The 27,204-nt window shown below is 37.3% G+C and overlaps 3 protein-coding genes across 10 annotated transcripts in view; 1 reads left to right on the top strand and 2 right to left on the bottom strand.

Annotated features, from left to right (window-relative positions):
• Nucleotides 1-1,483: 1,483 nt before the first annotated feature.
• zgc:153031 lies at nt 1,484-5,689 on the bottom strand. The gene is made up of 6 exons (XM_044124281.1): nt 5,521-5,689; nt 4,690-4,739; nt 4,501-4,606; nt 4,243-4,369; nt 3,032-3,147; nt 1,484-2,122 (listed from the first exon to the last, which is right to left on the bottom strand). Exons 1-6 carry the CDS (start codon nt 5,625-5,627, stop codon nt 2,017-2,019), a joined length of 612 nt encoding a protein of 203 aa, XP_043980216.1. The 5' UTR covers nt 5,628-5,689; the 3' UTR covers nt 1,484-2,016.
• Nucleotides 5,690-7,200: 1,511 nt separating this feature from the next.
• cry1b (cryptochrome circadian regulator 1b) lies at nt 7,201-17,125 on the bottom strand. Of its 6 annotated transcripts, none has more exons than XM_044124585.1 (12): nt 17,009-17,125; nt 16,029-16,286; nt 13,337-13,445; nt 12,964-13,106; nt 12,656-12,840; nt 12,138-12,226; nt 11,225-11,365; nt 10,790-11,101; nt 10,398-10,549; nt 9,903-10,105; nt 8,375-8,503; nt 7,201-8,024 (listed from the first exon to the last, which is right to left on the bottom strand). In XM_044124585.1, exons 1-12 carry the CDS (start codon nt 17,107-17,109, stop codon nt 7,939-7,941), a joined length of 1,908 nt encoding a protein of 635 aa, XP_043980520.1. In that variant the 5' UTR covers nt 17,110-17,125; the 3' UTR covers nt 7,201-7,938. The 6 variants fall into 6 exon arrangements, with proteins under 6 accessions (XP_043980520.1, XP_043980525.1, XP_043980521.1 ...); XM_044124590.1 differs by lacking the exon at nt 17,009-17,125 and adding an exon at nt 16,587-16,775 and having other exon boundaries at nt 16,029-16,412; XM_044124586.1 differs by having other exon boundaries at nt 7,207-8,024; nt 17,021-17,125.
• A 3,444-nt stretch (nt 17,126-20,569) lies between these two features.
• The window catches only part of btbd11b (BTB (POZ) domain containing 11b), an 80,123-nt gene continuing 73,488 nt past the window's right edge, over nt 20,570-27,204 (top strand). For 2 of the 3 annotated variants that reach the window (XM_044125180.1, XM_044125182.1), the window contains exon 1: nt 20,571-21,744. In XM_044125180.1, the coding sequence (XP_043981115.1) occupies nt 20,892-21,744 (853 nt within the window). In that variant the 5' untranslated portion in view covers nt 20,571-20,891. Of the gene's footprint in view, nt 21,745-27,204 lie in introns of all 3 variants that reach the window. The other variant, XM_044125179.1, reaches the window with a different exon arrangement.

Below are 27,204 nucleotides of genomic sequence, written 5' to 3' on the forward strand. Positions count from 1 at the left end.
GAGGTGGCATAGCGAGATCCCTAACCTCACTTGCCAAACAGAACATCCCTCCCTGCTGGTGGTACCACATGGAGAGGACTTCCTGTTGTGTTTCCGCGCTGAATCTGTCTGTGTACCAGGAGCCAAGGCCTAATCACCAGCTCTCCTTCAAATCTGGGCGAGGTTTGTATTGTGTGGCTGTCAAGATAAAGATGCATAGATTGCTTTTAATCAGACTTAATTTTTACTGATTACAAACAGAGCTGAGCCTTGGACAGAGCTGAGGTCCATCGTTTTTTCCAAAATTTAAACATACGTGATCTACCAAAAAGTCAAGAGGGAATCAAACATAATCAGGTTTTTCATAAAAACTCAGATAAATTCATTAAACTGTGCTAGTGTATTTATTTATTTTTGCCTGTTTTACCTTTTTAACTGCTTTACCTCTGCACCACAATGCACCAAATGCATTCATAGACACATTCAGAGACACTAAACCATTATGTCCAGGAGTGGCAAGCAAGTGCAAAGTGATTGCATCTGCAAGTCTTAACAGTCATGTTTGAAAGTGCTTGTGTTTAGTGCACTCTGTGTTGAAAATATGGTGCAGATATGAAGCAGATAGGATGTGAAAAACATGCAAAAATGGAACAAAATGCATTGCTTCCTGGAAATGTGCTGGGGAAAGACAAATTTAGTGTAAAAATGGATGATGGCACCAAACTTGGAAGTGTTGGACGTGTTTTCAACGAGTCTCAAAGGTGCGTTCTCAACGTGTTTCTTGAGAATGCACCTTAGGAGCACTGGACTGAGTAGTAGTTCATATGACGAGCTCAGCAGATACGCAGTTTCATCTGACTGTTAGCTACTTGCTGCTGCCACTAGTCTGGAGGAGCTCAGTGTGGGAGGGCGAGATGGTATAATAGTCTCTTTACACTGACACAGGCTCCATGCACCAGGAGAGAGTTCATAGTCGAGAGTTGCATTGGTTTGTTGTCTATTCTGTGGTACAAAGGAGGATTTTTGTTTCTCCCAAAGCAACTCAGGTCCATAGTTTCCACCAACTGTTTGATACCTTCCCTTTTTATTTATTTTTTTATATTAGAAATGGCACTAAGATGTATGACGCGCTCTCGACGCGCCTCCACATAGACATTGAACGTAAACCAGACGCGCGAAACGCTAGGTGTAGAGCAAAATGTCAAGGGTCTGCATTGAAAGTGCACACGCGTCGTCTATCCCAAGCAAATGTGCACTTTCTGTCCTCTCCGACGGCACCATCTAGTGGCTTAAACGACCAACTACAACCCGATTGTAAAGGAACATTTTATTCACACGGAAAGAAACATCGACATGTTGTAAATTGATTTTTTAATTAGAAGCATAACACCTGCTTGTGTCTGAATAAACGATCTCAAACAGGAATACACAGGGTGAAATAATAATAATAATAATAATAATAATAATAATAATAATAATAATAATAACACTAAAACATGTTCTATTCAAAATAAATTACAAATTGCAACATTTCCCCACATCTGTTTAAATCATTTAATACAAGTTGAATTATGTGTGTAACTCCCCAAAGTGTCAACCAGTTAAGGGGAAAGACCTACAGAGTGACACACATTTCCATCGTTGGTGCGGAGGATTTTTATGCAAGGACAATACAAGGACCCAAAGAGCTAAAAGTTGACAGCTCTGGCCAAGAGGAGGAAATTTTTAATACCAGTCTGTCCAAACACATTGAAGAAGACTACAAATATATAGAAAATTGGTTTTATTCAATTCAAAAATACTGGTTGATTCCATAGATAAATTAACTCATTTCATTAATTAATTGTATGTACTTTATGCAATATTAAAATACAGTATTAAATTGCACTGTGTAGTGTGTGATGAAAGTTATTTTCTTTTCAATTCAATGTGCATTTGCTGTCCTAAAACTCCACAGTTTTGTTAGGATATGATTCACCAAGGAGTGTAAAGATAAGTTTGTTAAAAACATTTTCTGCTTCTTTTTGTGCAATTATTTCAATTGTTTTTTTCATACATGGTATCATCCGTCTTCTTCTTGAAAACTTGGCATTTGAACCTAATCCCATTCTCCTCTTGAATTTCACTCGGTACATCTGGAAATCTTAGTTGGAAACAAAAGAAAAACAAGTGAGTCGGGTACAACATATTTCTGTATAACTTGTATAGCAATAACTTTGCTAGTGAGTTGTGTACACACACATATATGTAATATTTACATGTTCTAAAAACTCAAAAAGAAGACCTCTATAAAAACATTTAAATCTAATGCAGATTACCTTCTTTGTACAAGGTTGTGAAAACGTTCCAGGGTAAATACAAAAAGAGGATTTGAAATGGTCATTGTTTTTAGGAGAGTTGTCCAAGCCAACCTGATCATTATTGAAAAATTATTCATAATTGTGGAGGGTTGATATTAAAAAGACCTTCCATGCTTGAAACTCTGAAACAGGACTATTCTTTAAAGCAAAGTAACTCAGGATGATGCCAAAGCACTTTGAGGCAATTATAAAAAGCATTTAATGGCACTTGTTGCTGCCAGTCAGATATTAGATAATACAAGTTATTAGATTTAGGGGGCACATTTTCAAATTTGGGCAGGTTGGTTTAGATGTGGTGTGATGAACATTTGTTTGACAATCTAAAACATTTCAGTGTGGCACAAAATCTAAAACAAAGCACACCTGCTAGGGTGATTTGCATTTAGTGATAATTTACTACTTCTTAAAATTGGAACAAAATCAAACTTTGATGAACACATTGCTAGTAATTTGCAATTCAGATGTATTCTATTCACAACAGCAAAGCTCTTCAAAGCTCTGGTTTGGGTCAGCAAATCCTTTTAAGCTTTACTGACAATATTGCTGACTCTTGCTTTCCATTTCTTTGCCACGGGGCCAAATAACTCTTGTCACTAAACAGCTTAAACGCAGGCAAGTTTCAGATGCATCGCCCCAGTTTTCAGAAAAGAAAAACAGATGATCAACAGTTTCAGAATGAGACAAAATCTTACTTTTCCTGTAATTTAAATAATTCTCTGTCAAACTCAGGAAAGAACACATCACAGTCAAAGTCGGCCATGACATCGGTCAGGTAAAGAAGGTCACACCACGGGTGCTTCAATGCATCCTGGTAGGGCAGAGTAGAGCGCAGAAAATCCAGTTACAGTACAAACATTAATCCGTAATACATCACTCAGACTTTGGATTATTAGCTCTGAAATGGTTCAAATTATTTAAACTGATATTTAAAATAAGTCCACACCTTGTTGATTTAAAAACCACTGCAAAACACACAAACCTTAGGGATGGATAGATGGAAGACAAACCAAAAAAAGAGATCTGTCTATGCTTGGAGAGTGAGCTTCAATTTTATCCTAGACAACAGAATAATGAGCTTGTTGTTGTGGTTCTGCCTCACTGCTAGTGTTCTGCTAAATCCATTCTCTAAATCACAGTTTCTGTCTTTATTCAAGTAGATTAGAAAAGGAATTTTGGCAAAGCCGGGATTTATGCGAGACCGGATAAATAATTCAATCATTTATAACAAGAGGGAATTTCTAACAATAGGAGGCCAAAAAAAGGAGGAAAGAAAGTTAGATAAGCCCGTTCTTGAAAAAAATTCAGCTTAACACGTGCCTAATTTTCACTACTCGCTAAAACAACAGCAGTGCAACTCAAATATCTTCTAAAAACAACAGGAAATGCCTCATGCAAGTTAATTATTGTAATTAAACCCTTTTCAATCAATTCCCTTTTGCTTAGAACTGTGCTAGGACGTCGCAAATGCTAAATGCCTCAGAGCTACAAGATGCGCATCATTCTGCCACTAGATGGTGCCACATATTATTCTAAGTATTGTATTTGCACTATATTTAACATGTTTCAATCATAATTCTGTTCATCGGAGAACTGCAATTCACTATACTAACATCAAAATGAGGAAACTTTGAGGCCATTCTGGAGACATCATTGAGTTGCTATACTGAAAACAGAAGAAAATTTGTGTTGTTTATTTTTATTAAATATTATTTTATTTTAATCTTCAACTTTCCAACCGTGTTTGAAACTTTACTGAAACTTCTAATACTTAGCAGCAGTTGTTGTGCTGATTCTGAGTAATTTGTTACTCAGAATCAACATTTGTTATAAAATATAACAAATGCATTATATTAAAGTATCTTAAACCTGTTCTATTGTTAAAATATGGATCAGGTTGAGTCACCTCATAGACCTGCGTCCCACCGAGAATCCAGACGGTCTCTATTATGTCAGAAAGGGGAGGCTGAGCAGCCAGGCGGACAGCACTTTCAAAGTCTCGACACAAGAAGTGGGCATGATCTGGGACAGAGCTGTGAGAAAAAAATGAATTCACAGAAATCAGGAAAAGAAAAAAGTGAGTAATTTGTTTATGAAAATCTGGAGTTTTTGCTAAAGCTTATATTGCTACCTATAACTGTGGGTGTTTGTGTAGCGTACCCACCTCAATGTTTTACTCAGCACTACATGCAGAGAATTGGCCAGTGGAAACATATTTTCGGGATGGGAATTCCAGCAGAGTCGCCCCCAAATCAGCAAATTCATGTTACCTGCAGAATAACAGAATATGACCTAAAAATGTGTTCAAACTGGAACCCTAAAACAATCATTTTGAAGTAACGTTGAGCACTACCTGGTCGCGACACTCTTGTGATGGTGTTCAGAAAGTACTGGAATTCAGATCTGTGGATATCATAGTTTCCACATTTAGGTCAGAAACGTTAGTTTTTGCCCACTGATTGCACATTCTGATGTTTTTCCACATGCAAAAAATAGGAGGGAAGGAAAACAAGAATGGCTCCACTTCCTTCACACACAGGACACCAATTTAACAACTGCACAGAGCTGCTCGCAACATACTCTATGTGATGCTGGGATGTCGTTAGCTTTACAAATTAAGGTACAACGTTATTATCAGCGTACACACTTATAATTCTTGGACAGCTCTGCAGCCAATCTACTACAGCTCCTATGAGTGACTGTACAGAACATTTTTAGTTATCCATAATTTTCTACCATTTCTTTGTATTTTGCTGCTGTTCTCGAGTTCATTGACCAGTTTATAACTCTTTTATTAACATCCATTTGGCTGTGTGGAGGTGATTAAGCAACTTCACCACAGAGCTTAACTAATGCCTTACTCGTGACTATTCAGTACAAGAATTAGAGCAGACTGTATCATTAGTTTTGGAATACTGATAAAAATATAAAAGATAATTCTAGTAAAATTAATTAAACTTCAACAAATGAACAAAGGAAATTTTAAGTAACTATTAGGTTTTGATAAAACTCCTACTAATGATTATTAAAACAGTATACGCGTTTTTGACGTAGAAAAACAGTAAGAGTTAGGTTTTTCTTTAAATTTGTCATTTTTATTCAATAGTATTACAAATTCAAAAACCGAGCAGCCTTGAGTACATAATACAATATGCATGCATCTGTGTTATGCTGCTATTCTTACGGTAAACTCCAGGGCAGCGTCCCGTCTTTCCCCATTCCCATGTTGTTGCAAATTGCCGCTATGAGCCGAACAGGTTTCTTCTGCACTGTTTCCCGATCCTTCTCCATCTCCAGCAACAGGCGGTGTAGAAAATCTCAACCAGGAAGCAGCGCAGGTTGGAGGTCTGCAGCATGAAGCTGCATGTGTGTGAGTGAACATTTTATTGAATTTGCGCTGAGCCCGCCCACCGAGCGGCTGCTGCCATTGGACACGATGCAGCATTTCCTCGTTTTTTTTTTTTTTGTTTTTTTTTTGTAACTAAACTGTAACCGAGTGAGTAACTGGCAAAGATTACACAAGAATGATCAAATGTGTTGCGTCTTCATGTAACGCTTACACAGATTAGGGACCTAAAAGTACTGTACCAATCTTATAAATAATACCCAATTTTTAGTCCATTCTGTATTGAACACAATGCCAACAAACCAAATACATGTTTGAGTAGCAAAGACGCAACGACATTAATTGGCACTCCTGCTGTCAGTACTATGGGCATGTCAGTGTTCAGCATTCAGACTTCTATGCCAATTTAACAAAGTTGGAACATGCACAAAAGGATGTTTCCTCTCTCTACATAGAAGCTTTACTAAGAGCCGTATTTTATGTTCACTGGTAGTGAACCTCATTGTCATTCCAAATTTGTGGGTGTGTCAAAGGGTCCACCCGGGCACTTTAGCAAATTTTCCAAGACCTTTAGATAAGAAATAACCCTGCACCACACTCAACAAACATGCTGTGCTTCATTTTTTATTTTTTGTCATTTTACACCAAACCAGTTGGTTCTTCGAGAAAAGCTCATCATTTAACCAAATGATGTGTGTATGTGAAATGCCACATTTATGTCGATCATGGTATAATAACTGTAAGCTAAGTGATAGAAAATGTCTGTTAAACCCATTAATTTTTTTCTTGTTCAAATATGAGAATGAATAGGCCGCTTTATGTGCAAGTGTTTTTTTTTCTCTCTCTCGGCTTCAGTCAAAACAGAAACCATCACATAAGGAAAACCACATGCAAGTCAGGTTTTTCATTTTTCTATCACAGGACTAAACCAGATTACTGCTATGCGCGTTGTCCCAAGAGCGTGAATCTTCAAATATTGCAAAATAGGTTGATTGCGACTTGCGCTTCAAACACAGATCACAACTCTAATCTCCAGGGGTGTTCATCAAGAGCCAGACGTCCTGCAACTTTTAGGTGCGTTAATTCTCGTGATCTTTTCTTGAAAAAGGAAACCTTATAAAAACAAAAAGTGAAACACTTCAAATTTTATATGAAAAAATTTCTACATTTTCATGTGATTAATTCTTGCAATATAAAATGAGTTTATGAAAATGAAATTAGGTTTTTGTAATGTTAAATGATTTGTTTAAAATTATTCTTTAGCATATACTTCAAGTAGAATTGCATACTCTTCATCCATCCATTCATCAATCTGACCAGTTGCTGCAGGAAATGCAGACATACTTCAATGACTTCAGCTGCATTTCATTTCGCTAAAAGGACTGATTTGCTGTTTTATGGAGTCATTTCAATTCTAAAATGCCAGCAAGAACCATTGCATTTAAATACCAGATTACTGCAAATCTTTTGGTGAACAGAAAAATTGAAACTTTATCCCACAAAATCCAAAGGCAAAACTTTATCATTTTTTGTCTTTTATTGTCATGTCAAAACATTCAGAAAATTGTCATTATTTATACAAAACACATTTACGGTCACTGAGGTGACAAAAGAATATATAATTAAATTATAATCTTTACATTTCAGTACCTTTGTTCACAGACCTTTTTGAGACCACAGCAAAAATAAACAAAAACATAAAATCAGTTCCAAATAATTACAAAATGATTAATATTGACTGGCTTCTACTGTACATAAGACTCTTAACTTAGAAAATAAATCTCAACTTTTGTGGAATGAAACCTCCAAATTGTTCATTGTTGTGCTGAAACAACAGATGTTTTATTTATGTATATGAGTATAAGAGGATGCTTCAAAATGCTAAATGATGTGAAGAAATATTATTGTTTAGCAGGTTCATCATTCTTGCAGTAACACGCTGCAGTGGAAGACAACAGGCTGTGTCATTTTTGCATTGTTTGGTCTGATATATTACAGTTTTATGACTTTGTACCTGAGAGGTAAAAGTGCTCACGTCCTGTAACTAACACATGTTAACAAGCAATATCTAAAATGGAAGCAACTCATAATTCACTTGATGTTTAAAACTTTCTGCATAAAAGAAATACTGAATGGTACCAGCAGATTAACAGTCTCATCTCCATCGTCATTAGGCAGGAGTTAATTGTTGCTACCGGAGAACATGGAACAGAAACCATGTGAGGGATTATTAATATCCGTTATTAATATCCCAAGCTATTTGCTGTGCTTCCAGGATTTGAAGCTGCATTCAGGTTCCGTCTCTTCATGACGGCGTTTCTGCGAGGACTGTCTCCTTCCAACTATCGAATATGACACAGGAGACACATCGACAAGATTTCAGACACATTAGCAAGCAGCATTCATTGATGAGTGACAAAAAAATGCTGTGACAGCCTATTATAGTGCTGAAGATATATTTCACTTTTCTCCTCACAGAGCATTAGTGATGCTCCATAATAACTCATTGTATTCATATAACTCTTGTAAACATCTTAGAGCAGCTCTGCAGGCCACATTGCAAACGTTGGGTATCACGCTCAAGTCTCATGAGAAGCAGTTTTAGTCTTGAATAATATGATTATTCTTCTGCAAAAATCTTAGCGTACCGACAATAATGCGCAACTTAATTGTATTCTTAAAGTTGCCGTACCTGTTTGAGATGTTCCCTCCTGCAACAGAGGGCTTTCACAGGACCTTACAGCAGAGTAAGCGTCGGCTCCTCCAATGTTGCTACCATTTGCACCATTGTTAGGATTTGCTGGAACGATTGCAAGTAGCCCTGAAACATAAACAGTATTTCATGCTTATTCATCATTAAATTAAAATTTAGAGGTACTCCTACATGGGATTAAATTATTCGACCAAGCTGCCATCTGATATGCACAGAGACCTGGATAAAAGACTTCAGCAATTACTTATATTAAGTATAAAAACACTGGTAAAGTGAACAATGTGTGTTTATGTGTTTCATGCTTTACTACCAGCTGTAAAAACAAATTGCCCTTCAGAATAATGATAGTTTGCCTTGCAAAAGTATTCATGGCCCTTGAACTATTTCACATTTGTCACAGTACAACCAGAAAATCAAATGTACTTTACTGCAGTTTTATGAGTGAGAGTAACACATCGACCACAACTAAAGTGTGAGACAAAAGGATACATAATTTTCAATACAGGTTTCCTACACTGGTGACAAGGTAAACACGTTTATGAAGCCACTTCACTCATATGAGACCAAAAAGCAATCATTTGAAACAGTGCTGTTGGAGGAAAACTAAAGTTGCACTTCTTAACAGTTTTGAACATAATTTTCTGCAACCATTTTATTTGCATAGATATTTACTTTGCATTTACACTGTGGGTTCTAAAAACCAAGCCATTTACACATATAATGTCCCCTGACACTGACCCTCTGTGCTTTTGGTAAGGGTGTGGTGGCTATCTGGGAAAACAGATTTCTGCCCAACAACATCAACATCAAGAGTCCAAACACACTGAAATCAAATATAAATGGCATTAATGTCTAAATGGTCTCACAGTGCTTACAACTAAATGCTAAGTAGTGGCAACTTGGCTTTCCTGATGAAGTGAGTTAAGTGGATAAGTAACCAAAAGTGACAAAAAGTAAATAGAGATTATATTTTTAAAGGGGCTGTACTTATAAACTTATTTTCCTCCACATAAATATTTTGTTTGCTTTAGCAGTATGAAAACTTACAGCTTTCGTAAGTTTTTGTAAGAGAGGGAAACGCAGCAGCAGATTGTACTGTGAGGAATGTTAATGCAGTGAGAAGAAGAATTCAGCTATACCTTTAAAGTAGTAGAACAGATGAGGTTGTCACTGTAAGCATGGGTGGGACTGAACATTTTTGGACCTGTTTGACTGCGTTAGAGTTTGGGTCAAGGAAAGAAACAAGATCTACTAGGTTATGTGACAATGTGACGTAGTTTCTAAGAGACTAACTGCTTGTGTCAAAGCAGGACAACTCATTACGGTCGATGGCTGTAGGAATAAATTGAAGATCTGTCTCATTCTTTTTTCTAATGATAAGTTGTTCTTACAGCTCCCATCAACTTTGTTAAAATGAACAAAATGGAAGGCACCTGCCATTCATTCCATCTAATATTAATCTACAGTGTGCTTGAAGATTTAACAATCATCCAGCTCTAGTCTTTACCAAGTCCTTTGTAGCAGGAGAGCTGCTGGTAAATCTGCTTCATCCTCTCGATGTTGACGTGGCTGGCCTCGGCGTGGTTCACCATGGGTCTGGGGTAGTTGGTTCCTATGACACACTTAGCTGCCTTTTGCACATCCTCTGGGGCATTCCAAGGATCATAGATGTATTTTGCAGGAAAACCCCTCAACACAGGCAAGTAACGACTGAAAAAAAGAAAGATGTGCAAAATAAAACACAGGGACAAAGCACCCTTTGTTTTCACTGTATTAAGGAGCACTTTTTCATAGCCACAGTGAAGATACAAGATGCACTTGCTATTTTTGCAATTTTATGAAACCATCTGACATTCCTTCCCCCCATGTGAGGGTTTAGGAAAGCACAAGTTAACCATGAGATTTTGGTTTCCCAGTTTAATCTCTGTGGGAAGCACAAAACAAACACCCTAATCTTAAGAAAGACAACATTTTTTATATTCATGTGAAAGCAGTGACTGACCGTATGTAGTCACCACTGGGGTCGGTGCGTCGACCAAATCCCACGGGACAGTAACAGTGGAAAAATTGCTGGAAAAATGAACTGCAAGAAAGCCACATCCAGCTGCCGGCGTTTACACTCCAGTCTGCATCGAGTAACAACTCCTCAAAGACCTGAGAACAAAAAACAGTACTTTACTACTTCCATTTATTCCAATGTTTTAGATGACTCAACTGAGAAGTTAACCGTGACATATAGGGTCACAAGTTTACATTCACTTAATCACATGATTTTGGGTTCTGACGATTTTCTCCTGCATCATAAAACTTCCAAACTATGGCATTTATACCCATGATGACTGCATGCAAATTTCAAGCAGGAAGTGGATTTGTGCTTCTCCTCATTATTCTTACTCTCATGCCTTCTTCCCAGCTGATCCAGAGGTCTCCCCTTGTGAGGAAACAGGCCACAGCGTGCCGGGCCAAATGGTGGATCCAGCCCTCCTGTCTCAGCTGGGTCATTATAGCGTCGATCCATGGATAACCTGTTTGTCCCTCTGCCCACTTGGCCAGTGCTTCCGGGTTTCGGTCCCAGGGTATTTGAAGACACACGGGGTTTCCCTCCATCTTGTCAAAGCAGGGGTTGTTGGTGGCCGTTGTGTAGAAGAATTCCCTCCATAAGAGCTGGCCATAAAGGGACAGAGGCGGTGTGCTGTTCTTCTTCACCTGAAAAATTAAGAAACAAGCCTGTTATTTGCTATAATGACACATTTTCAGTTATTACAGAATATACGTTTAGCTAACGTATACTGCAAAGAAATGTTTTTCATCTGTCAGGATCATTTCTACCTTTTTGTAAAGATCTGTGAGTTTGAAGTAGAAGAGTCGACAGGAGAGACATCCAAAGCGCAGATACGGGCTGAGGCCTGTAGGAGCGGCTAACAGGGAGTTGGAGTTCATTCGAGGACGCTCAAAGTTTGCCACCCAAGCCTGCAAAAACATTTAGAAAATATTAGCACTTTTAGCAACATTTTTATAGCTGACTGCAAAAGGAACAGAATTGACGAGAACAGATTACAGGCATACGAAAAGAGATGCTTATTAATTGGTGCTAGTCAAAACTGGAGGCTTAAATAGAAATGAAAATGCCTTTCAGTCAGTAAAAACAGTAATCCGTAACAACTGTAAATTCACTTCTACCAGCATCCATATGCTTTTGAAGTTATTCATCTGAGAAATTCCTCTTCTCATTCTTCATCTTCTGACATTCTTTCCTGCTATACAATTTTTTAAAAACTAGAATTTGAACTTCAAGTTAAATGTGGTGAAAAAGTAAGTTTCACAATCAGCAATAATTTCTGAAATATTGCTGATTGTGTTTTATTCTTTATGCACACCCATCATGCCCAGATAATAATTGACAGTTATAATTTGTTAAGTTTTAGAACAGGGGTCATTTGTATGCTGTAAAAAAACTAAAAAAGGCTGTTAATTTTATGTAACTACACATCATTAAATTAACGAAGAACACATTAAAAACACACCTTCTAACCTTCTGCTGTCCTCTCTGAACAGAATCCATATATTGAAAGTAGTACTAAAATTATCTCTTCATGTCAACATGTTTACAGCAAAAAACTAAATTAAAATCATGAACTAATTGACGATTCAAAAATTAGATTGTGAAATAAGCTATTTTCCCATATATTAAATGAATACATGCATTTCATCGGGTCAGTACATTAAAAAGGTAAATTTTTACCTTCCTCTCCAGATGTCGTTCTAATCTCATGAGGGCTTCTGTTTCTCCGCCTGGCCAGACTGCAGTGCTGAGGCCCTCTGTCTCAAAACCTACCAGAGGAAAACTGTTCTTAGTTCATGGCTTTCAGAAACGAGATGGATTAATTAGATTTGTATACCTAGTTGCAACATTCTGGGTTATTTTAGGTAAACCGACCAATAGTATTCATTGATCTTGAGAATGGAAAAACTAATACTATAAAGAAACAAGTATTAACAGTTGTGCTTTATAGCAAAGAGGGAGGTTGGCTAAAAAGCTTGACAATTTTATTAATAATCAAGAAACGTGTCAAAATTAAAATTCTGCAGCAGAGTTTATATATTAGGCATGAAAAATTAAGTTGTCTTTTTTCCTCTAAAAATAGTTTAGCTTAACGGACGAATCAGAAAAAACATTTATCACCATTCCAGGTTGAAACAAATAGGTGGCGGAGCCTATATAAACACATTTCACAAACTTAAAATGAAGAAGAAGCTCACCAAGCTCTTCAAGGGATGGAACTCCAAACTTGTCATCATGATCATGAGTAATTGGAGTGGTGCAGTTTTTTATTACTTCTGATGTGATTGTCTCTGCAGGCAGCTCCACAGCATCCATTTGGTTAATTATAGCCTGGAAGCGCTTATATGTTAGTGGAGGCTGACCGCCATTGAGTTCTATAGTCCTATAAGAGACAAAAAGGTGTTTTAAGGGAGCTCTTTCATGCACACATAGTATGAAAACAACAGTTTTAAATAGGTTGATTGCCACAGGAAATTGTCCCAACAAATAATCCAGATTAACTCACTTGTCCAGGTTATAGAGTGTGTGTGAAATCCGGACAGTGACCTCCACGCCAGCCTCACTGGCTAGTTTCTGGATGGCAGCATCACGTTCCTTTCCAAATGGCTCAGAGTCATATTCATAGGATAACCGGGTGATATTCCATTCCTAGGAAACAAATTATTGCACCAAGACTGAGAAACACTATACTGGAATGTGTTTAAATACAATTAGTTCAGAGCTCCAAATATTGCATTAAGTTCTAGATGTATATAAAACGTTAAACTTAATTCAATTTCACCATTTGTTTAACCTTATGGTTTTACTTTTTGGAAAAACACATTAGTTAATTCTCATTTTCACCTAGATTAACAAAAACTTGGAAGTAATTTTTATACCCTAAAAAGACGAGGGAAGACATCCGTGGGTTGGCCTCTGATCACAAACAAGCGGGAGTTAAGTTTGCGCAGGCTTGCATCCAAATCCTCTAAACAATGCAGCAAAAACCTGAGAAGACAGAAGGACAGACGTTACCAAATGACTTATATCTTATGTTGACAGATACACAGAATGCAATCACAAGATCAGTACTGACAAGCATAGTTGATCTGAATGAACTCTTTAGAGGTTGGATATGCTGTACAACTCGGACATTTATTTTTAAGACTGCATCATGTCTAGATCATGTTAGGGAAAAACAGCCCAGGGCCCTGAATTATAGGAGACTATCATTGCTTCAATGAGAACCTCTAAAATGATGGTTGACAAGTTAGTTTAAAAAGTAAACTACATAAAAAACATCAAATGTTGCTGAGCTGCTAAGGACTAATCTGAAGATATTTATTATTATGAAAACCAAAATAAATCTATACTGTTTGTTCCTGCTTTAAAAGAAAAACTATTGTCAAGATTGAAAGAGTCCTTAATCTTTAAATATAAAAATGGTGAAAACACATTTTATGGAGCATCTTCCCATAATTTATCCACTTAGAAAATTCTTATTTTTGTACATACATGGCATAAAACTTGGATCTGAAAGGCTTTATATCAAATACATTTCTCAGCAGCTTTATTTATGTGCTCTCATATTAGCCTGTAGCTAAAAATAACAACATGTTATATACAACTAACCGTGGCATACCCAGAGAACGATTCAGCACAAAAATTATGGATCAATATTAATGTTCTTAAGTTAAAGAAAAAATGCCCAAAAACCCCACAATATCCAGTCATATTTTTTAAATTAGAATATTATTGAAAAGTTTATTTATTTGACTTACTGAATTCACTAAACAATATAGATTAACTGCAGACAAATTAACTTGTTACAGTCACTCAAACACAAGCATTATGAACACAACATTATGGGAAAATATGTAAGATGTGGAATTATGGAAACAAAAATGAAGTGTGCAGGAAATATGGTAATGTGGAGGGCAGCTTGGTGAATAAAAGTGTGTAATTGTAGGATAAAGCTATGACAAATGAGGTAGCGAGTATATCGGCACACTGACACTGTTTCTGAGTGTAACATGAAAACAGAATGGCTAAGAAGGAGAACTAGCAATATGGTGATTAGGCCAGCAACTCTTTGCCTGGAGCCTTAACCAAGATATGAATGATCTACACTGTTTGTGCCTAGATAACATTAGTCCAATTGAAATCCGAGTTCAAAAAGTTATTTGGGCTGAAACAGCACGTGGCTACTACCACGTAGCACCAGATTAACTGTGGAAAATCTACAATTTTCATGCAAAACATGATGTATCAAAGATATGGTGGTTGACAGTGTAAATACAAATAAAATGAATGATGAAATTGCAAGTAGGTTCACATTCCTAGGAATCTTAAAATTTTTCCACTTGTGTTTATTAATGACATAGATGATGGTGATTTCCTCCAAGTAAGCTGGGATCAACAATCAGCTTTTTAGTTGTACTGGTTTTGAGATGCAAGCTGTTCTCTGGTTGATCCCCTCCAAGTAGGCTGACTCACTGCAGTGCAGTGATAACACCATTAATAGTGTCATCAGCAAATCCGATCATCGTGCTTGTACTGTGATTCTGCACAGTTATGAGTCCACGGATGTATACTCTATCAATAAATGCAAAAGACACAACCCAGAGAGACTAGCTACCAATATATGGGAGGTGGAAAATCCATTTTCTGCTTCTAATAAAACTGGGTCTACAAAAGAAATTCACTTGGTTAAATTGAAAGTAGTGTTTCTCAATAATATGAAAGTCCATGAGACCATGAACTAACATAAATGTGAATGTGAATTTCTAAAAATGGCAGATAATAAATGTTATTTTGTGCATAGCACTGAGATTTGGAGAAAAACTTTTATAATCAAATAATAATAAAGAAAGCAAAACACATTATCTACAGTTCTCATGTAACTTAAATGCAAATGATTGATTGTGATGAATACCAGGTTAGTAAATATTTCAGATTAGCAGCTTCACAACCTGTTGGGATCCTTCTTCTATGTGAAGTAAATAGTGCAGGATAAGCATCAAAATTTCAAAGTGTTTTTAAATAGCCAGTCACACAGGAGACCATCACTACCTCGTATTAGGAGTACAATAATTCATATTTGACAGTATTATAATGATTCCATAAAATTCAGGTTTTAAATCTTTTTAAAGTCTTGTTAAACTGTTGCCTTTTCACATTTCTGAACCCAAGTGACCAAACACTTGTTTTTGGCGGTTTAAACAGCACCCTACTTTTTGGCTTTCTTAAATAGTACATATGTGATGACAGAGTAGGCTAAGAGATCAACACATTATGACCCAATCAATGATTATTTACAACAAATGAGAAACAAAGTCATTGTAAACAATTCCTTATTCTTAGTTATATGTATGGTAACATCGTCTCTATTCAAACTTTGGATTAAATAAAGAATCAGGAGGTTGAACTTAAATTGCATTCAAAGAACATGCAAACCCCACACAGAAAGCCTTCAGCTGAGCAAAAGTAATTTCGTAGCATTTAATTCAATCCAGCAGAAGTTGGTCCACAACTCTCCATGGAGACGTTCAGATAAATATCTTTATAACCCCCTTCTGTCCAATCTCTTACCTCCATCTATTGATGCCAACACTAGAGGAACCAGCGAACCATGGGTCCAGGATGTAGATGCATCGCAGGGTGTCAGTGCCTCGGATAGAGTCTCTGAGAGCCGGGTTGTCGTGCAGTCGTAGTCCCTTCCTAAACCAATGGATGGTGTTGACTCCCATGCTGTCTGAATTCTTCATCACAGGGTTTAAAATAAAGACGGTGGTTCTCCCAGTGGCAAAACACAAACAAACCAAAGAGGGTGTCCTTTCACGTTTTTCTCTATCAGTAGACAAAAAAAATGAAAAACACAGTTTTCAACCTGCGCCGCAGTTTTTAGCAGGTTTGTCCAGTTTAACCTTGTTCCATGGCTTTATCCACCGAGTTAGATTTGCTGAGCAGCTCTGGCTGCATGTGTAGACGGCAGATACACCCCAAACACAGTGAAAACACCCACAAATCTAATCAGGCTCGGTTGTTATAAACAAATGGAAACATTTACGAAAGAAAATAAGTTAAAAATGAAACTATTTCAAGCTAGTAGCGACAATTAAAGAAAAAGCGAGAGTAGAAATACTACACCTTCAGCTGGTTCAAAAGCAAACTGCTAACACGCAAAAAAGACTTCAAAACGTCCGAATGTTTACGGTTTACTGCTAGCTCTATAATTAATGTAGGTAAATTTGAGAAATATTTAAAAATACGAACACAGTAAATGCTGTAAATATACACTACGCGTGTTAACAACTACCTACAAGACGTCTCTTCTGTGTCAACATCTCCACCCACATGCATAAGAAGGAAGAAACTAGGCGCTCTGATTGGTCAGAACTGGGAGTTATGTAAGACTTTCTCCGTCACGTTTCCGTAATGTGCTTTGCAACCGTCGATTACATGGCGTTTTTCGTTAAACTGCATTTGTTAAACATCAGATTTGATATCTAAATACAACATAGTTTGTGTAGATGCGTCTTTTTGTAGTGTAAAACCCTGAAATGACTTACAGAAAAACGTACTTTACACGCAGCAAATCAGAGACCTTAGTCGCAGTTATGTGGCCACACAAAAGTACCCGGATGGTCACACGCCACACGGCGAGGTTCATTCTAGTTGGTGCGTTTGATTTAGCTTAGCGGCCGCAGGGGTGAAAAAGGAACAGGACGTTCGTTTGGTCACGGCCATCCCCACCCATCCATAGGAGAGATAATCTCAAACCAATGTGAGTCACGTTAAATTACATAAAACTGTCAGCTGTGACATGGATTCTACTGAACGCGTGTAACACGGGAGCATTTGTTGTTATTACAAAAATAAATTTTCTAGGAAGTAATTTAAAGAATAAATAAACAAACCCCTACTATCCGGAATAATGCTTATTATATTTTGGCACAGAGCATGCCTTTTAAAAATTAAGGTATCCTCTCCTTCAGGAGGCTCTCACTAAAGTTTTTCAGAGAGAATGTAGACAAATATCAGAATTTATGGGATATTATTATTTGAACACCAGAACAGAGGACACGAAAAACCTCATGCCAAATGCAAAGCTTAGAGTTGGAAGTGTGATGCTTTGGGAATAATTTGCTGAGGCAAAAAGTTAGACATGTAGATGCTTTTCATGTAGCCAGTTTCCTCAACCTCAATTATTCAGGGGTAGGATGGCATGAAGTTTTACTCAGAATACACATTTTTATTAATGCAATTTGTTTATTGTGTAAATCAACACTGCTCTTCAGTGTTTCAAATTCAGTTTATACTCCAGATGTAAATCTGGAGATACATATTAGACTTAAATAAAACAAGAATAGGTGACAAGATTTTAAAAACACGTTTGGTTACTTTCAGAGCTGAAACAAACAAAAAAATAAATTTGAGAACATATGTGTGGGAAAGAAGTCCACGTTTAAACAAGGGTATGCACAATCAGTCCATTGCTGAGATGGATAAGATCAGTGGATAAGACAGATTTCTTATGTAAGTATGGACTAATCACCAAAATTAAGAAAATTGGGGACAATTTAGGGAGCACCCACGTTACAAGAAAAACAAGTCTTATGCCTTTAGACCTCTTTGTTCCTTCACTATTTCTGGTGAAGAGGATTGCTTAAGGTCCTCTTCAGGTAGATTTTATTTCTTTCACTAATAAATGCGATCAAAATTAACTGCACAAACTTAACTTTTACTTGCAGCTTTGTAAACTGACACTAGATGGCAATCTGACCAAGAAAATAATGTGAGATGCATTGAAACAACGTCTTTTTTTTTTTTTTTTTTTTTTTTTTTTTTATAAAACAAACACATCTAAGCTAACTGACCACACAGCCGATCAAATTTAGAATGTTAGTTTTAGATTTTTTTTCTGTGGAGTGTCAAGGTATGGCAGCCAGTGTGATAACATTCAAGCAACTACATCACTTAGCAAATGTTCATTTAATTAAGTTTTTAATTAAAGATAACTACTTCCATCTCCTATAGCATAAAGACAGCACTCTTCTAATAATAAACTCTGGTATGAACTAGCAGGCAGAAGAGCAGACCAACATGCCACAAACCATAGCAGCACAATAGTTGGAAACCAGGTCACTGGTTTGTGCCAAAACTGCTTAGTGGTGGGTTTTAATTGGGTTAACAATTTTTCCACCAAAGAAGCTTTGTTCTCTCCCTTTATGGTGACCCACCAGAAGTATTTCAGTATTCTGATTGAGCTTGAAAGGTCAACTATTGGATTAGTGGTCACAATTTTATAAAATTTTAATTTCAGAAGGTTTTTTAAGTGGAAAAAGATAAACACTTTATTTAACTTTAAGTTAAATGGGGCACTTCATAATGGTACCAAGAATGTACCAATCACCGCCTTGGCTTTTTGTCTGTTAAGCACTCAAAAATGTTAAAGCTGGCGACGTCTTTATAATGAAATAAATCCACAAATTTCACATTTTTGATATTATTATGTGTGGTAATTTCTAATGAGCAACAAAGAGGTAATTTCATCTTACCATATGTAGGTGTGTTTGCCTCCTCTTGTTTAAAAGCAGATATATGGTAGACTTCTCCTTCTCTTTTTACACAAACATGTTTGATGCTGCACACATTAGTAGTTGTATGTTTGTTTTTTTAATTAGCCATTTCGCAGAGGGTTTTGCTGATTTTCTACAGCTACGAATTAGACATATACACTACTTGCAAAAATATGTATAGTTTTTGCAGTTTGTTATGTTACGGCCACAAACTTCAATGTATTTTATGTTGATTTCATGACACAGATCAATACAAACCAGTTTCCAGGAAAGAAGGTAAATTTTCTTTTCCCAAATTTCTTACAAATGAAGGTCTGAAAAGAAAGCTGTATATTTGCATTCACTTGATATTTCCACCTTTGTTGCAGTTAAAGCTGCAGATCTTCTGGGGTATTCCCTTTTTCCACATCCAGGGAGAAATTTTTACTTATTTTTGTAGAACAGCTCCAACAGTCGAATTGGATCGGAAGCATTTTTTAATTGATTATTTCTAGTTTTGTGACAGATTCTCACATGTGGGTTTTTACTTTGACTGGACCATTCTGACATTTGAATGTCCTTTCCTTTACAATTCTGGTTATTAATAGCTGTCGAATTTCCCTATATTTCTCAAAATTGGTCAGAATGTAATTTGTTTGGAGAAAAATAAAAGCTGTTGTTAGTCACCCCAACACCAGGGTTCACTGTTGCTCCAGTCACATAAGCACTCTGCTGTCAAATGCAGAAGCTTTTTGCTGCATCTGTAATGCAAACTCACCCTACTCAGTGAGCAGTCCTTGCAGCTCGTTTACATTATTTCTATGTCATGACCTCAGCATGTTACTCTCTCTGCATTGATGCAGTTCATTCCTTCATTTCTTCTCTTTTTTTTTTGCCATAATCACTACATAAAACTGAATTACCACACTTATCTTTCCGAGTATGACTGCAGATTTCTCATTTGAACTTTGCGTCCTTTCACTGCGGTAAGAAGGCAGTCAGTGTCCATGAAGAAGTTGAAGTCCAAGTTAGACCTTGAGGATCATCTAGAGAGCACATGTCCTAGAAAGAATATTGGATCTTTTCGATGAGTTCTCCTTCAGAGAAACGACGATGCATTATGCATGCAATCTATTATTAATGGTACTGAATCATGTTACGATCAGACATGGGCCCATATAGCCTGATACTCTTTCGAACTTGTCCCTTAACCATGAACACATTCAGGCAGCTACTTTTGAATTAGAGGTTCAGTCATTACGTGCTGCAGTGTATTTGTTTTGCATTTATCTTAGGTGAGATCTGTTCTCATTCTTATGTCTCCATTATTATTATTATTATTATTATTATTATTATTATTATTATTATTATTATTATTATTATTATTATTATTATTATTATTATTATTATTATTATTATTATTATTATTAAGTTTAGTTCTTCTTTCCAAAACAATTTAAATTAAAATGAAAAAAAAAAATCTTTTCATGATCTCCAGTTATCATGTCCGTTATTTTTTTTCTTTTTTTTTTTTGGTCATGAGCTACGTTTCTTTTATTGATCCTTTAAAGCAAACCAATTAGAACTCTTTTCTTGTCCCTTCCCAAGAGTCTATTGGTTGAGGGGTACTCTCATTTTCTCCAGGGCCCCGCCTCCATCTGTCAGGCTCTGCGTTGGTACAGCACGGTTGATGCGCTGAAGTAAAATACTGCAATCTAACTTTCTACTTCAGACTTGGATGGACTTTCCTCAAAGAAGAAAAAAACCCCACTAAGGCAACAACGAATCAGTGAGCAGAACCCGTGCAAGGCGATTCCAAACTACCATCTTTTGAGCATTTCCCCCCACTTTCCCCCAAGCTCTTCTTTTTCTACAGTAGCTATGAAGTGCAGTTATGGCAAGGAGTAGCAAGTCAGCAGCGAGGACCCTGGAGGATTTGACGCTAGATTCTGGTTATGGTGGAGCCGCTGACTCCTTCAGATCGTCCAGTGCGTCGCTGTGCTGCTCAGAGGCACATGGGGGGAATTACTGGCATTTAACCGACTCAATGCACAGTCGACACAACAGTCTGGACACTGTCAACACGGTCCTGGTTGAGGACGCCGAGATCCTGGAGTGCAGCGGGCAGTGCGCTAAACTACCCGAGCTTGAGGATGTGCCATGGAGCCTCGGGGAAGTTGCAAGCGCGCTGTACAAGGACGAGGAGATGAGTCTTCCGACGCCCCCTCAGGACGTCCTGCTCAGGCTCTCGGTGCTGGTCAGCCGCGTCCTGGTCAGGGTCGCCAAGGAGGCGCAGCGACTGAGCTTGCGCTACGCTAAATGCACTAAATACGAGGTACAAAGTGCTATAAAGATCATCCTGTCATGGAGCGTCTCGATGAGCTGTATCGGCGCGGCCGTCAGTGCCTTGTCCATGTACAACATGAGCACGGACGAGGACAAGTTCAGCCAAGGCAAGTCGGCACGCTGCGGGCTCATCTTCAACGTGGGGAAGTTCTTCAGGTGGATGGTGGACAGCAGGGTCGCGGTCAGGATCCACGAGCATGCGGCCATCTACCTGGCCGCTTGCATGGAGAGCCTCTTCCGCGAGGTGTACGCGCGGGTGCTGCGCAGCGCCCTGCTGGAGCGCGACAACGGGATTCCCAAGTTCACGGTGGAGGTCCTGGAGCAGGCCGTCAACGGCGACGCAGAGGTGTGGGGGTCGGTGCAGCCCTGGCAACACCTGATCTGCGGGAAGAATGCGAGTGGTGAGTTATGAAGGCTGGAAGTCGGTGCAACAGGGTGTTTCTACTCTTCAGCTCTCTATAAAAAAAAAGCTAATAGATATATATCTTCACTTGGTGACTAGTAAGTGAATAAAGAGAAACTCGCAAATTAACAAGTCCTTTCTCCGAGTGCAGGAGAAGTTTGAGCCTTTTCGTCGTCACAATTCTTGATGACGTTTAATCTTAGTGCATTCAGCTGCAATGCTGCTAGGAGTACAAGGATATGCAGGCAGGTAATGAATGACAGAAATGTGAAGGGGGGAACGGAGGAGAATTCTTTTCTTATCACCATTGCCTCCTTTTCTCTCCAGGCACTGCAGACACAACTGCCTGATATCAATCTTAAATTACATGCAGTTGTTTTCTTAATGTGCATACTGATAAGGATAGAGCCAATACACTCAGGTTCAGTGATTCATTCTCAGAGCTTTTTGTTAAAGGGCCCCTCCCTGCTGGTGTCCATCAGTGATTCCCTGCAGAAGTGTGTTTTTCCTCCCAAGAAGTAGGGGGCGGTTCTCTTTCATTCCTGAAGTCATTTGTACTACAAACAGATCCGCAAAACACTTTACAGATGTTCACTTCTTTGCTTAGAAATGTAAAATTGCATTTAGAGTTTATTCCTGCTTCACCAATCAGAAACTACTCAAACAAAAGCCCGTGCAATGATGGATGTTCCTCTTGCAACAGGTTTACATAATGAAAAGCCTTGTGGGACTTGTGTGCTGTCATGCATTATGCAGACTGATGTAAATAAAACTGAGCAACAGAGTGAAGGAGAGAGGGATGAGACAGACAGACAGGGAGCGAGAAAGACTGACTGTTTTTATGAATCACTGAGAGGAACCTGTCATTGTGTCGAGAACGGTTTACCTTCACTATTCCACTGGTTTTATATGTCAAACGTGCTAGACATTTGTTTCCATTTCCAGCTGCTGAGAACAGTTCAGAATTGTCTAACTTTCTTTGGAAGGCCTAAGTTAAACTTACACAACGCTCATATACTATGACACATACAAAAAAAAAATAAAATAAAAATCTAGAGACAAGTGCCATGGAGTTAGATATCAATGCAATATTTGTTGAGTATGATCACTGTTTTGCTGTCTTGAATGTGGGAATGTTCACTTGGCCAGTATCCAAATTATTCAACAGTGCATGGGAACAATAAGCAGGAATTAGACACAAATGAAACATCTGGAACATGTAGAATGTCGACCTAACCCTCATAGCCTGAAAAGTGGCACAGGGCATAGAACCCAAGTTAAGTGTTGGACTATAGTGTAGAACCAAACTCACATTTTGAGTACTTTCCTGAATAATTTGAGGCATTTAAATGGAATTGCAGATTTATTAAGTCAGAGATCCCATATCAACTCAATTCAATATGGCTGCAGGATGTGTAAACAGAAGAGAGTGGCGTTATCAAACAGTATTTGCACTTCTGATTGTTTGTATCTCATTAAATCAGTTGGACACATAGAATTGTGCAACATCCATCTTGGATGTTGTTTGTTTAACTTGTCCTGCCATTAATAGCCTGGCCACTAAATACAACAGTTAACAAATATCCCAAGTTTTCTGACTTGCATATGAAACTCTAGGCACTTCTGGATCCCATTTCTATAAACTATGAACTCCATAAATTTTCTTGATCATTTTGTCATTCAAGTCAATCTTAAGGAATCATGGTCAGTGTTGTTTTCATAAGATGCAGCTAGGAATCAAAGGAGAGAGTTCTAGTCACAAAACACACTATATTATTTCAATTTATTGTGGCTACAGTGGGTATCGCTTATTTCAGAAGTTGTTCATATATGTTCACAAGAAATATATCCCGTACAATTTAGCTGCAATAGAACCAATTCTTTGAGAAGTTAAAAACGAATGAAAAAGCTGTAATATTATATATTGTAAATGTGCACTTCATTTAAACCTATACGTCATTTCAAGATATCAATCAAAGGATCTAATTTGGTCAGTTCTTGACATCTCTTCATTATTCCATCCACGATGAAGGAAAACAACCCCAGAGCATAATACTGCAACCACCATGTTGCACTGTCTATTTTATTCAATTCTATTAGAATAGAATAGAATAGAATAGAATAGAATAGAATAGAATAGAATAGAATAGAATAGAATAGGGAAATGTCTTCTGTTTCGCAGTCTTACTTTGTAGCCTGGACATATAGAGAATACAGGAGACTGTTGTCAAATGTAGAAAACAGCCTGTCCTTTTTGAATTAACAATTTGCAGTTTATACTCACATTTTTGTCAATTTTACAAGATGCTATTATTTTGTGAGTTTAATAAGGGGTCAAAATTAATCAGTTCACTTTAACTTTCTGCAGCAAGTCTTTAAAAACTTTGCACTCCATGAAAACTGCTTCTTGCCATTATAGACTTTAAATTAAACTGGCGCTTGTCACTTGTACTGCTTTAATCCTCCATCAGAGGACATTAGACAAATATTGAATTTAATACAAGTGTTGATACATTGTTTAAAATATAGAGGTCTTAGAAATAGGCAAAGCAAAAATAATTCATTTGGTAGCACTGTTAAAGAAAACAAAGAAATTATTAAATCATTTACATCATGATTTAAGTGCTCTGCTATCTTTGGAGCTCTGAATGATAAACTTTGAAAAAAAGTCTTTACAAACAAAAAAAAAAAAATCCCATTTCAGAAGCTTTAATCTCAAATAAACCTGGCTAACTTCTTGTTGTAAGCTTATGCAAGTTACTATTAATGAATAGATATTACAGGTTAAATTGGATAGGATTGTATAAATGTCAATGGATTATTTGCCAACATGCTAAAAAATTTAAGATTTATTCTGAAACTTTCGGTAATCTAAAGTGGCTTTTCTGCTTTCATCTTTAGAGATGGAGAAGCAAAGACTGCCATTTTTTTTGTCCTTCTGCCAAAACCAAATCAGTAAAGCAGAGGCTGGATTGACCTTAACAGAGCTTCTGCACGCCAAATTGAACCCTGCATCGCTCCATTTATTCTATCTGTCTCCCTTTGCCAAGCTGGAGTTACTGAGGTGATTTTTTTGTATTAGGCAATGGTGCTGGTGACCCAGCTTTGTGAGGAAGCTCTTATGAATATCTTTATTGCATCTCATCCACCAAAGACGATTTCCATTTCTGTGCTGTCACAAATCCAATAAGGTTGTTACCTCGGCGGGTACCTCCCTGTCTCGTCTTTATCTTAGTAATGAGGTTACACTGGAAAAAAAGAAGTACACACCCTGAACAATTTCAAGTATCCCTCAACAAGCAAATGCTTTATCTTCATCAAAAGCCAATTATTTTTTTGTGTTCCTTTATACTTTTTATTGTCTAAACACATGGCAAATACAGTTTCAACCCTTTAAGTAACTTTCATAACGATTAGCAGTTTACAACCACCATCAGGCATAATATTATGACATGTAAGAGGTTAAGTAAACATTTATCTTTAATCTGGTTGTGATGGAAGCATGATGACCGGTCAAGTGTAAGCATTTCAACATCAGAGGGGTTGAATTGGTTATGTTGTGTTCCGGGTCTGCAGTGTTCAGTATGTATCAAAAGCGGTCCAAGGAAGGAGCTGTGGTTAACCGGCGATAAAGTCACGGGCAGCTGACACTCGGTGACGTATGGTAGGGAGTGAAGGCCATCACATGTACTCCAGTCAAACAGATGAGTAACCGTTGCTCAAATCATTGAAGAACTTAATGTCGGCTCTAGGATGACAGAATACATGGTGCTTCATGGTTGGGTTAATATGAGGCAGAAGATGCCCCTGCAAAGCAATCTCAGTTGGGCTCATTATGATTGCTGACAGTGTCTTTTTTTTAATATATAATTTTTTTTCTCAATTGATTATTGCAAATGATGATATTTCCTCCCAAAAGTTAATTTATAATTTCTTTTTACAAAAACTATTGTTGTTTGCATACCACACTATAACATTCGAAAACTTTGTGAAGGTATAAATTTACATGGATGTTAGACTCAAAGCAATTGCTAGAATGATTTTCTATATAATAAATTGTCTATAACTGTGGCTTCTGATGCAATTCAACCCAATATTGTGGTTAATAATAAGTAATTCAATATTGAACATGGAGAAAATTATATTTTCACAAAAGTTGGTCATGATTATTTTTTCCTTAGTAAATGAGATCAGCATTTGACAACTGCCTTTTTTATTTTAGATGTAAACTCATTTTCAAATTTGTTTGATTTTTTTGACACATTTATGAATGTGACAAAAAGTGAAAAGAAGTATAATCTTTAATGGATTATGTTTGCAGATATGCTATGCCAGTTACTTTTTCTTCTGTTTCCCCCATTTTGTGTGTATATATATATACATATATATATATACAATATATATATATACACACACAAATTTGAGTTTACAATTTTTATTTTTTATTTTACCTTCACACTCACATTGTAAATATAAAATTACCTTGGTCTAACTTGCTGCTTTAGGACTGGAGCAGCAAGGGAAAGTCTACCTCTGGAATATAAATTCCTAATTAGAGAACAGGATAGAAATGTTATTTGTTGTCCCTATGTGGGGAAATTCGCAGAAGAAGGCTATTTTATATCAACACAGAAAACAATGCTTTGCTTCAGGAATAATTTTTTTTATTGTCAGTTTGCTTAAAAATGTGATTATTCCTTGTAATGTGAAACTATTGGAAAGGTACTGGATGTACAGTACATTATAAAATATGCATGGCTCTTTCTCTTTGCATTTCATCAATTTTAAACACATGCGGAAATGCTTGTTCTTGGTTGTTTCGTGACTTGATATGTCAGACTTTAACACAGAGTCCATAATTACCGTGTTCTATAAGGTCTGTTTTCACCTACTGCTGCAGTCACGCTTTGGCACATCCACCATATGGGAGCTCCCCCCAGCCGCCCTACTACACACAAACCCAAAACCCACATTGCCGTATACGCATATACATCAAGACGTCAGGGGCTCCTCACCATGTCTGACTCAGTGTTGTTTGCAACTGGGTATTGGGTTTCCCTGCTTCAGCTGTGAGTTCCTGTTAGAACAGGAAACCGCTCCATATAGTGAACAGTTTCTTCTGAACCAGGGCACAGGGATTCTTTAATATTCCTGAAGGCATGTGCATGTCACAGAAAATGAATTTAGCGGAACATTATATCCAGTGCTCAGGGATCTGTGTCACCCCGAGGACAGGTTCTCAATCTCACTCACAGTTGTGACACGACTTTCAAGTTCAGGCGATGCTGATTGGGTTGGATCTGTTCACTTTTTTAACATTTTGCTTTATTGTTGTACCTTGATGTCAAGTGAATGAAGCTAGAGGCTAGTTTTCATAACCTAGGCTATTTCTGTGGAGTTATTTCTTAAGGTTTTATTGTGGACAAAAAATAAATATGCCTAATAATACACCTAAGGT

This window comes from Gambusia affinis, linkage group LG08, assembly GCF_019740435.1.
Source record: "Gambusia affinis linkage group LG08, SWU_Gaff_1.0, whole genome shotgun sequence".
In the NCBI taxonomy this organism is placed as follows: domain Eukaryota; kingdom Metazoa; phylum Chordata; class Actinopteri; order Cyprinodontiformes; family Poeciliidae; genus Gambusia; species Gambusia affinis.